This window comes from Oncorhynchus tshawytscha, linkage group LG17, assembly GCF_018296145.1.
Source record: "Oncorhynchus tshawytscha isolate Ot180627B linkage group LG17, Otsh_v2.0, whole genome shotgun sequence".
NCBI lineage: Eukaryota > Metazoa > Chordata > Actinopteri > Salmoniformes > Salmonidae > Oncorhynchus > Oncorhynchus tshawytscha.
The window spans coordinates 9,420,347-9,433,204 of record NC_056445.1 but is presented as its reverse complement, the minus strand read 5'-3'; the positions used below and the strand labels follow the sequence as shown (position 1 = coordinate 9,433,204).

General features: G+C 44.3%; 1 protein-coding gene across 1 annotated transcript in view; it reads right to left on the bottom strand.

The window, feature by feature from the left end:
- LOC112216824 (synapsin-3) overlaps positions 1 to 12,858 on the bottom strand; it is a 132,161-nt gene that overhangs the window by 80,452 nt on the left and 38,851 nt on the right. Inside the window, exon 4 of the mRNA XM_024376921.2 lies at positions 3,211 to 3,302. Coding sequence (XP_024232689.2) covers positions 3,211 to 3,302 — 92 coding nt within the window. The remainder of the gene's footprint in view (positions 1 to 3,210; positions 3,303 to 12,858) is intronic.

Sequence of the window (12,858 nt, the reverse complement as noted above, 5' to 3'; positions counted from 1 at the left end):
AAAGGAAACGCATCCAACAAATGCTCAGCATATGTGGGAACTCCTTCAAGACTGTTGGAAAACCATTCCAGGTGAAGCTGGTTGAGAGAATGCCAAGAGTGTGCGAAGCTGTCATCAAGGCAAAGGGTGGCTACTTTGAAGAATCTAAAACATATTTTGATTGGCTTAACACTTTTTTGGTTACTACATGATTCCATATGTGTCATTTCATAGTTTTGATATCTTCACTATTATTCTACAATGTAGAAAATAGTACAAATAAAGAAAAACCCTTGAATGGGCATGTGTTCAAAAACTTTTGACAGGTAGTGTGTATATACAGTTGAAGTCGGAAGTTTACATAGACTTAGGTTGGAGTCATTAAAACTCGTTTTTCAACCACTCCACACATTTCTTGTTAACAAACTATTGTTTGGCAAGTTAGTTAGGACATCTATTTTGTGCATGACACAAGTCATTTTTCCAACAACTGTTTACAGACAGATTATTTCACTGTATCACAATTCCAGTGGGTCAGAAGTTTACATACACTAAGTTGACTGTGCCTTTAAACAGCTTGGAAAATTCCAGAAAATGATGTCATGGCTTTAGAAGCTTCTGAAAGGCTAATTGACATCATTTGAGTCAATTGGAGGTGTACCTGTGGATGTCTTTCAAGGCCTACCTTCAAACTCAGTGCCTCTTTGCTTGACGTAAAACAATAAATAAAATAAAATAAAATTAAAATAAATCACCCAAGACCTCAGAAAAAAAATGTAGACCTACACAAGTCTGATTCATCCTTGGGAGCAATATCCAAACGCCTGAAGGTACCACGTTCATCTGTACAAAAAACAGTATGAAAGTATAAACACCATGGGACCACGCAGCCTTCATACCGTTCAGTAAGGAGAAGTGTTCTGTCTCCTAGAGATGAATGTACTTTGGTGCGAAATGTGCAAATCATTCCCAGAACAACAGCAAAGGACCTTGTGAAGATGCTGGAGGAAACAGGTACAAAAGTATCAATATCCACAGTAAAACGAGTCCTATATCGACTTAACCTGAAAGGCCGCTCAGCAAGGAAGAAGCCACTGCTCCAAAACTGCCATAAAAAAGCCAGACTACAGTTTGCAACTGCACATGGGGACAAAGATTGTACTTTTTGGAGAAATGTCCTCTGGTCTGATGAAACAAAAATAGAACTGTTTGGGCATAATGACGTTTGGTGGTAAAAGGGGGAGGCTTGCAAGCCGAAGAACAGCATCCCAACCGTGAAGCACTGCAGGAGGGACTGGTGCACTTCACAAAATAGATGGCATCATGAGAGAGGAAAATTATGTGGATATATTGAAGCAACATCTCAAGACATCAGTCAGGAAGTTAAAGCTTGGTCGCAAATGGGTCTTCCAAGTGGACAATGACCCCAAGCATACTTCCAAAGTTGTGGCAAAATGGCTTAAGGACAACAAAGTCAAGGTATTGGAGTGGCCATCACAAAACCCTGACCTCAATCCTATTGAAAATTTGTGGGCACAACTGAAAACGCATGTGCGAGCACAGAGGCCTACAAACCTGACTTAGTTACACCAGCTCTGTCAGGAGGAATGGGTCAAAATTCACCCAACTTATTGTGGGAAGCTTGTGGAAGGCTCCCCAAAACATTTGACCCAAGTTAAACAATTTAAAGGCAATACTACCAAATAATAATTGAGTGTATCTAAACTTCTGACCCACTGGGAATGCGGTGAAAGAAATAAAAGCTGACAGAAATAATTTTCTCTGCTATTATTCTGACATTTCACATTCTTAAAATAAAGTGGTGATCCTAACTGACCTAAGACAGGGGATTTTTACTAGGAATAAATGTCATGAATTGTGAAAAACTGAGTTTAAATGTATTTGGCTAAGGTGTATGTAAACTTCCGACTTTAACTGTATATATATTTGTTACTGCTCTACCAAAACAATCTCGGCCAACAGCCTAACGACAAAACAATCGACCAGTTGACTAATTGTGGTCAGCCCTAGTGTGTAGAATAGTATTCTACAGAATTCTATAGTAAGTACTGTAGTATTCTATAGTAGGCTGTAGTATTTTTCATGTGGGCATTGACTCTCTATTGCAGTCAAACCATGGGAATTGATTACATAATACAGGCAAGCAATACAATAACCTCAGTGATGGACAGCCAGGCAGGCATCCACCTCCCAGACAACAAGCTACAACAGAATGGCATGATACATAACACTACAATCTGTCTATTCTGTATCCCAGACTTAACTTCAAACTGTTTCAAACTACACACGGCCTCGTGTCCTGAACATTTCCTGTACGACTGCCAGATCCAACCCTGAAGGTTGTTTTTTCAGATTATGTGTATACAAAAAAAATACAATGTTCCTTACAGCGATAAACTATCGTTGCAATTGCCAGCATAGAGCTGAGTAGTACATTTATTAGCCTGGTCCCAGATCTGTTTGTTCCAACTCCTATGGTCATTGTTATGCTGATGGCAAGACAGCACAAACAGATCTGGGACCAGGCTAGTGCATTCCCCAGAAGGCTGTGAAACAAGCAGTGGTCTGACGCTCCACAGCAGCATGCACCTCATTAGCTAATCTAATGTGCAAATCAGGGCCTGAAACCCTGCTAAAGAAGAGAGAGGCAGGGGGTGACGTCAACTCCCAAACTACCAGAAAAACTGCTCTACTGCAGCCCACAGCGGAAGAAGTTGGTATGTAAAGAAGTTGTGTGAAGACGGTTCCATTTTGGAATCTTGCTGATGTATGGAACACAAAACAAAATTGAGGAGGGAATTCTGGAACTCTGAGAAGTAGTGTTTGGGCTGGGAGGAAGGATACAGAGGTAATAAGGTTGGGTGCTTTTGATGCTGTACTTCTTTTCAGAGGTATTCACAGAAATGTTTTGCGTGACAGTAATAGCCAGTCCTTTTCATATAATTTCCCACTGGCTCCATCGTCTTTTGTGATGTCCTTTTTTTGTGACTGAAAGCAAATGTATATATACACACACACACACATATTACTTGACTACAATGTAGCTGGTGGCTGTTGAAAGGGAATAACTGGAGCCATTGTCTGGACCCACTGAGGGAGACTGAAGATGCGTGGGCAAATGCGTCAGAGCAGAGCTACTGACGGACATACAGGGGCCGCTCTCTCTTTCTCCATCTCCTTCCATCGCTCTCTCTCTCTTTGTTACCTTACCTGACCACTTTGGTTCCTCCTCTTATGGCCTGCATATCAATCATACACCCAGTGTTCATGTACGAAGCCAGGTTGATCTCTGAGAACTCTGCCTGTGAAACAAGGAGAAAAACACCACGCTGATTATACACATTATTCACTGGGGGATAGAAGTAGCAAATTACTGTAAAACACCATTTCCATTTGGTGTATATAGGCCTGAATCAACAACATAAAACAGTCCTCTAAATTTTCAACACTAACATAAAAGCCACCTGTCCTTTCCAATGGCTTTCTGTAAAATAATTGAACTGTATGAGAGTAAAACATTCCACACGCACACACACACACACACACACACACTAATGTTGCCACACTTGGATGTGAGTGGGACACATCAACGTTCAAAATAGTTTGCAGCAGAAAACACCCATCACTCAGAATCTATGATGTCATGTGTAAGTGAATGGTGTGGAAGGCTCTACCACTTAAGCTCCAGTCACCCCTTCTCTTAGGGGCATGAGGGGCCATAGAAATAGTTACTATAACGAGAAACACCAAGTCAAGGAGGCCACAATGAGAGGTAATACTATTTCTATGTGAGGGGTGGGAGAGAGAGAGAGAGAGAGAGAGAGAGAGAGAGAGAGAGAGAGAGAGAGAGAGAGAGAGAGAGAGAGAGACAGAGACACAGAGACACAGAGATACAGAGATACAGAGAGATACAGAGCCAGAGAGGAGAGACAGATAGACTAATCAAGTTATCCAGAGTCTGTCTGTGGCCTCCCGGAGAGGACAGGACAGCAGAGGCCTTGTGACAGGGAGGGAGGCTTTAGCCCAGGCAGCTACTTAATGACTTGATCAAACTCCCAGGCAGAGCAGAGATCCTCTCTGGAGGGGAAGGGACACTGCAGCTTGGCCTGTCTGGGAGAGAGCTCTGGGAACAGAGGGACTACAATGGGGCATTAGGGGCCAAGTGCCTCCATTGTCTCTTATGTAATTACAAGTTAGAAAAAGATTTGCTCCAGAGATTTAACTCCCATGAATCTGTTTTTTTAGTCTCTCACTGGCTGACTGTGTTCTCAGGACAGTACCTTGCAAGGAGACACGTGCATATTGTGCCTAAATGTAATAAATTCATAACAGATTCCAAATCTACCTACATCTGCTTCAGCCCAGACACAGATCACATACATGATTAGCTATTAGTACATTTTGCTGCAAGGTAAATACTGTACAATCAGGCACTTGCACAATGGCTGTGGCCCAGTGGGGGAACTTGTTATTGAGACACACATCCTCTATGTATGGCATGCCTGCTAAAGTGTGGGCTGATAAAACACACCATATTTATGCTAGAGAACCACAGAGACAGACAGGCCAATGAATGATGCTGTCCTAAGCCAGGAATCAGGAAGGAATTAAACACTACATTTAAAATATATTTTACATATTTTTTCAAATCATAATAAAATAACAGAATCACTGCAGTCATTTCAGTTTGGGGTTTGATCATATGCTGGGTTCACATCGTTGTTTTTGGCCTTGATGACCTTGTTTGGGTGTTGGTACCCTAAAAGATTTAGCTTCACTGAGGGCCAAAAAGCTAATGAACCCTAAAGAAAATACAACATTCCTGCCTTACTTTACTATGAACATGCTTCCAACATGTTAGCTCTGTGGAGATGGGGAGGCCAGTCTACTCGGGATGGAAGGAGAGGTGAGGGTTAGGGGTCAAATGTCAAGAAGGATCCGTTTCAGTACGTATACTGCAGTGTGGGATGTTACAGAGTTAGAGTAGAGCTCGTCTCAGGCCCTCCAAGTCCTAGCTAGGTGCTCCCATTAGAGGTTATGAACCAAAAGCCCCAGAGAGAGATCCGTAAGAGCTTGACCTCGGGAACAGCAAGATGTTGACCTCCGACTTCTAGTGGTAACATTTGTCAGACTTAACATCACTTTAACGAATGTAGCGTGACACTAAGGCAGGCATTTTAATGGGTCGTCCTGCAACTTTTCTACTATGAAAAATTCAATTTGGCGGACCTGGTTGACTCCCAAACACAATTTTACAGAGAGCGTGTTGGTGATGTAATTTGTCATATGAGGAACCTACATGGGCTTGTGGTGGGCCAAATTCAATAATTCACTCTTCCTACAGGCTACATAGTTAAACAATGAGTTACTCATCTAAATAAACGAGCACAAAACATTATGAACTCTCCGTGGTGTAGACTGACGAGGTGAATCAAGACGAAAGCTATGATCACTTATTGATCTCACGTGTTAAATCCACTTCAAATCAGTGTAGATGAAGGAAGACAGGTGAAAGAAGGATTTTAAAGCCTTGAGACAATTGAGACATGGATTTTGCAAGACAAAAATATTTATGCGCCTTTTAATGGGGTATGGTAGTAGGTGTCACGTGCACCAGTTTGTGTCAAGAACTGCAATGCTGTTGGATTTTTCACACTCAACAGTTTCCTGTGTGTATCAAGAATGGTCCACCACCCAAAGGATATGCAGCCAACTTTGGAGTCAACGCTTTCGACACCTTGGGGGAGTCAATATTAGAAAGGTATTGACGTTTTGTACACTACGTCTATATACAGATTGAGGTGGAGTCACACACACAGGATGGGATTGTTTAGCATGTGCTGTGCAAATAGACAAACAAAAGCCACCTGTGTAGGCATTGTACTTGGCCGATGAACGTGGATGACAAGAACTCCCAAGAACATGGATGACTTAAAGTTCAGGCAATGTGAGTTCGGCCTCTGAGGTATTGATGGAGAAACATGAGCTTGTCCTCTAACCTGAGAAGCACTCTGAGACCTCACTGATATGTGTCAATCTCGAAAAGGCCATAACTTGAAGAGACCATTACTTTCCTTAACTTCCAGTGTTTGTTGTTTTGTGAGGCGCCAGCGTTGCTCTTCTCTTTCTGGGTCTCTGCAGAGTGGATACTTTGTAGGAAAGGATGCAGGCCAAAGCCTCCATTTACTTGAATAGAAAACAGTGTCTTCTGTACAGTTTATTGCAACCAATATACTCCAGAATCCTATTCAAAATGCTCAAATGTGGCCAGCACAAACAAAAACTATGGGGGAGTAGGTCTTCCTCATTTGTTTGTTTCCAGAACAATGTGCCAACTTAACAAAACAGTATTTTTTTATGTTAAAAAAGACCCCCTCTTTTTATTTATTGTGTTGCGCTTACAGAGGAGAAGAAGAAAGCAGGGGGCGAGTAAATTCCCTAATCTCATTTACGGGACTACAAGGCGCCACTCCCTCTCAATGCGCCTCAAAGACACAACACACTGGAACTTGGCTCCCTTCTTCTCCTCAGCTCCTCTCCACTGATACCCGCCTCGCAACGAAACATCTGTGTGCTCGGCACAATGCTTTACCATCACCAAGAAAGACTCTTAAAAGACGTAACAGACACACACAGAGGTGCTAACTTTCTCTCACACACACACACACACACACACACACACACACACACACACACACACACACACACACACACACACACACACACACACACAAATGCACAGAGAATCGCGCACAGAGAATCGCACACATCTACACACACGCCACACAACCCAGTATACAGATCTGCAACTCATCCCCCTGGCAAATTGCAATCCCTCAGCAGGGGCCTACATTGACATTTGCCGTGACCAGATAAAACCAGAAGAGTGGGCTAGTTTCTGGCAACAACCAAAAACGCTCCACAACTCCTGCTATTGGCTGGCTGGCTCGGTGGGGCCCTCTGTCATTGGACAGTTATGGATGAGCCGTTTTTGTGACTGGGGCGAGTGCCCGGGACACAGGGCCCGTTTGACAGTGCCATGGTTACCATCAGGGTAATAGATTCAGATTTGTGTTAGAGCAGCTCTCACCCTGGGAAAGGAAAACAGGACAGGATACATGGGAACTGCCTTCTCTCCCCTTAAACTGCCCCCCAGTACACGATTCTTCTTTCCTCTCTAACCGCCACTGGTGTCATTTAACGCTGGATCTCTGTGTTAGAGTTGCGGTATTTCTAAATGTGCCAGGAGGCTGCAGTACAGGTCTTTGATGCTGGTGTCCGACATACCAAGCAGTCGGGCCAGAGAGCCATCTTTCTAGGACAATTCAATGAGTGCCTAAATGATACTCACACCAAATCTCCCACAAGCTGTTAATGTTCGAGGAACAGGATCTGAAGTGCTAACTGTCCTATATGTGTTTGTTTTTAAAACCATTCCCTGGCCTCAAGAAGAGTGTTCCATGACTTAACTGATTAAAGTCTCTCTAGTGGCTCTGTAGTGTTCCATCCTTGAAGCTGCCTTGGTCAAATCTGGACTTGAGATAGAGTGCACGTGCATAACTCAAACTTGTGCACGAATTTGTGTCAAATCCAATTTGATTTGTCACATGCGCCAAATACAACAGGAGTAGACCTTACAGTGAAATGCTTACTTAAAAGCCCTTAACCGTAGCAGAGAGAACAGTCTATGACAAGGGTGGCTGGAATCTTTTACAATTTTTAGGGCCTTCCTCTGACACCGCCTGGTATAGAGGTCCTGGATGGCAGGAATGTACTGGGCCGTACATTCCTGCCAGTGATGTACTGGGCCGTTCTCACTACCCTCTGTAGTGTCTTGCGGTCGGAGGCCGGGCAGTTGCCATACCAGGCAGTGATGCAACCAGTCAGGATGCTTTCGATGGTGCAGCTGTAGAACTTTTTGAGGATCTGAGGACCCATGCCAAATCTTTTCAGTCTCCTGAGGAGGAATAATTTTTGTTGTGCCCTCTTCACAACTGTCTTGGTGTGTTTGGACCATGTTAGTTTGTTGGTGATGTGGACGCCAAGGAATTTGAAGCTCTCAACCTGCTCCAGTACAGCCCGTCGATGAGAATGCGCGCGTGCTCAGTCGTCCTTTTCCTGTAGTCCACAATCATCTCCTTTGTCTTGAGGTCATGTCTCTGACCTCCTCACTATAGAGTGTCTCGTCGTTGTCGGTGATCAGGCCTACCACTGTTGTGTCATCGGCTTACTTAATGATGGTGTTGGAGTCGTGCTTGGCCGTGCAGTCATGAGTGAACAGCTCCCGAGTGGCGCAGCGGTCTAAGGCACTGCATCTCAGTGCAAGATGCATCACTAGTTGGGGCGGCAGGTAGCCTAGTGGTTAAAGCATTGGGCCAGTAACCGAAAGGTTTCTAGATCAAAAGCCCAAGCTGACAAGGTAAAAAAATCTGTCGTTCTGCCCCTGAACAAGGCAGTTAACCCACTGTTCCTAGACTGTCATTGTAAATAAGAATTTGTTCTTAACCGACTTGCCTAGTTAAATAAAGGTTACATTAAATAAACTACAGGCCATAGTTTGAATCCAGGCTGCATCACATCTGGCAGTAATTGAGAGTCCCACAGGGCGGCGCACAATTGCCCCAGGGTCGTTCAGGTTTGACTGGGGTAGGCCGTCATTGTAAATAAGAATTTGTTCTTGGCCTACTTGCCTAGTTAAAAAAGGTTCAAATATATATATTTAGTACAGGAGGGCACTGAGCACGCACCCCTGAGGGGCCCCCGTGATGAGGATCAGTATGGTGGTTGTGTTGTTACCTACCCTTACCACCTGGGTGCGGGACATCCAGGATCCAGTTGCAGAGGAAGGTGTTTAGTCCCAGGGTCCTTAGCTTAGTGATGAGCTTTGAGGGCACGATGGTGTTGAACACTGAGCTGTAGTCAATTAATAGCATTCTCACATAGGTGTTCCTTTTGTCCAGATGTGAAAGGGCAGTGTGGAGTGCAATAGAGATTGCATCATCTCTGAATTTGTTGGGGTGGTATGAAAATTGGAGTGGGTCTGGGGTTTCTGGGATAATGGTGTTGATGTGAGCCATGACCAGCCTTGCAAAGCACTTCATGGCTACAGATGTGAGTGCTACGGGTCGGTAGTCATTTAGGCAGGTTACCTTAGTGTTCTTGGGCACAGGCACTATGGTGGTCTGCTTTAAACATGTTGGTACTACAGACTCAGACAGGGAGAGGTTGAAAATGTCAGTGAAGACACTTGCCAGTTGGTCAGCGCATGCTCTGAGTACACGTCCTGGTAATCTGTCTGGCCCTGCGGCCTTGTGAATGTTGGTTGACCTGTTGAAAGGTCTTACTCACATCGGCTGTGGCGAGTGTGATCACACAGTCATCCAGAACAGCTGATGGTATCATGCATGTTTCAGCGTTACTTGCCTCGAAGTGAGCATAGAAGTAATTTAGCTCGTCTGGTAGGCTTGTGTCACGGGGCGGCTCTTGGCTGTGCTTCCCAGCTCTACCCTTTAGCTCAGTGCGGATGCTCCCTGTAATCCATGGCTTCTGGTTGGGGTATGTAGGTACAGTCACTGTGGGGACAAAGTCATCAATGCATTTATTGATGAAGCCAGTGACTGATGTGGTGTACTCCTCAATGCCATTGGAAGAATCCCAGAACATTTTCCAGTCTGTGCTAACCAGCAGAAGTCAGAAGGATAGAATTATGGTCAGATTTACCAAATGGAGGGCGAGGGAGAGCTTTGTACGTGTATCTGTGTGTGGAGTAAAGGTGGTCTAGAGTTTCTTCCCCTCTGGTTGCATATTTCAAATCAAATCAAATCTTATTGTTCACTTACACATGGTTAGCAGATGTTAATGTGAGTGTAGCGAAATGCTTGTGCTTCTAGTTCCGACTGTAACGGTTGTCGTCTTCCTCTTCTGAGGAGGAGTAGCAAATATCGGACCAATATGCAGCGTGGTAAGTGAGTGTTTGTCATATTTATTACATTGAACACAGGAAACAAACGAACAAGCGAATAAAGAAAAAACCGAAACAGTCCTGAATGGTGAAAAACACTGGAACGGAAAATAACCACCCACAAACAAGAGTGGGAAAACAGGCTACCTAAGTATGGTTCTCAATCAGAGACAACGATTGACAGCTGCCTCTGATTGGGAACCATACCAGGCCAAACACATAGAAATATAAACACAAGAACAAAACATAGAATGCCCACCCCAACTCACGCCCTGACCAACCTAAAATAGAAACATACAAAAGGAACTAAGGTCAGGACATGACACCGACAGTGCAGGAATATCTAACAAGTAATCTAACAAATTCACAATGACTACCTTATACACACAAACGTAAAAGGGGTGAATAAGAATATGTACATATAAATATATGGATGAGCGATGGCCGAGCAGCATAGGCAAGATGCAGCAGATGGTATAGAATACAGCATATACAGTGCCTTGCGAAAGTATTCGGCCCCCTTGAACTTTGCGACCTTTTGCCACATTTCAGGTTTCAAACATAAAGATATAAAACTGTATTTGTTTGTGAAGAATCAACAACAAGTGGGACACAATCATGAAGTGGAACGACATTTATTGGATATTTCAAACTTTTTTAACAAATCAAAAACTGAAAAATTGGGCGTGCAAAATTATTCAGCCCCCTTAAGTTAATACTTTGTAGCGCCACCTTTTGCTGCGATTACAGCTGTAAGTCGCTTGGGGTATGTCTCTATCAGTTTTGCACATCGAGAGACTGAAATTTTTTCCCATTCCTCCTTGCAAAACAGCTCGAGCTCAGTGAGGTTGGATGGAGAGCATTTGTGAACAGCAGTTTTCAGTTCTTTTCACAGATTCCCGATTGGATTCAGGTCTGGACTTTGACTTGGCCATTCTAACACCTGGATATGTTTATTTTTGAACCATTCCATTGTAGATTTTGCTTTATGTTTTGGATCATTGTCTTGTTGGAAGACAAATCTCCGTCCCAGTCTCAGGTCTTTTGCAGACTCCATCAGGTTTTCTTCCAGAATGGTCCTGTATTTGGCTCCATCCATCTTCCCATCAATTTTAACCATCTTCCCTGTCCCTGCTGAAGAAAAGCAGGCCCAACCCATGATGCTGCCACCACCATGTTTGACAGTGGGGATGGTGTGTTCAGGGTGATGAGCTGTGTTGCTTTTACGCCAAACATAACGTTTTGCATTGTTGCCAAAAAGTTCAATTTTGGTTTCATCTGACCAGAGCACCTTCTTCCACATGTTTGGTGTGTCTCCCAGGTGGCTTGTGGCAAACTTTAAACGACACTTTTTATGGATATCTTTAAGAAATGGCTTTCTTCTTGCCACTCTTCCATAAAGGCCAGATTTGTTGTCCTATGGACAGAGTCTCCCACCTCAGCTGTAGATCTCTGCAGTTCATCCAGAGTGATCATGGGCCTCTTGGTTGCATCTTCTCCTTGTATGAGCTGAAAGTTTAGAGGGACGGCCAGGTCTTGGTAGATTTGCAGTGGTCTGATACTCCTTCCATTTCAATATTATCGCTTGCACAGTGCTCATTGGGATGTTTAAAGCTTGGGAAATCTTTTTGTATCCAAATCCGGCTTTAAACTTCTTCACAACAGTATCTCGGACCTGCCTGGTATGTTCTTTGTTCTTCATGATGCTCTCTGCGCTTTTAACGGACCTCTGAGACTATCACAGTGCAGGTGCATTTATACGGAGACTTGATTACACACAGGTGGATTGTATTTATCATCATTAGTAATTTAGGTCAACATTTGATTAAAAGTGACTAGTGATACCTTTATTAAATCCATTTATTGAATGTATTAAAGTGTTCAGAGATTTGTATGTTGGCAGCAGCCACTCTATGTTAGTGATGGCTGTTTAACAGTCTGATGGCCTTGAGATAGAAGCTGTTTTTCAGTCTCTCGGTCCCAGCTTTGATGCACCTGTACTGACCTCGCCTTCTGGATGATAGCGGGGTGAACAGGCAGTGGCTCGAGTGGTTGTTGTCCTTGATGATCTTTTTGGCCTTCCTGTGATATCTGGTGGTGTAGGTGTCCTGAATGGCAGGTAGTTTGCACCCAGTGATGTGTTGTGCAGACCGCACTACCCTCTGGAGAGCCTTGCGGTTGTGGGTGGAGCAGTTGCCGTACCAGGCGGCGATACAGCCCGACAGGATGCTCTCGATTGTGCATCTGCAAAAGTTTGTGAGTGTTTTAGGTGACAAGCCACATTTCTTCAGCCTCCTCGAGGTTGAAGAGGCACTGTTGTGCCTTTTTCACCACGTTGTCTTTGTGGGTGGACCATTTCAGTTTGTCCGTGATGTGTACGCCAAGGAACTTACAACTTTCCACCTTCTCCACTACTGTCCCATCGATGTGGATGGGGGGATGCTCATTCTGCTGTTTCCTGGAGTCCACGATCATCTCCTTTGTTTTGTTGACATTGAGTGAGAGGTTATTTTCCTGACACCACACTCTGAGGGCCCTCACCTCCTCCCTGTAGGCCGTCCTTCCACTGTAGTGTCACCTGCAACTTGATGATTGGGTTGGAGGCGTGCATGGCCAAGCAGTCATGGGTGAACAGGGAGTACAGGAGAGGGCTGAGAACGCACCCTTGTGGGGCCCCAGTGTTGAGGATCAGCGGGGTGGAGATGTTGTTTCCTACCTTCACCACCTGGGGACGGCCCGTCAGGAAGTCCAGGACCCAGTTGCACAGGGCGGGGTCGAGACCTAGTGTCTTGAGCTTAATGACGTGTTTGGAGGGTACTATGGAGTTAAATGCTGAACTATAGTCAATGAACAGCATTCTTACATAGGTATTCCTCTTGTCCCGATGGGATAGGGCA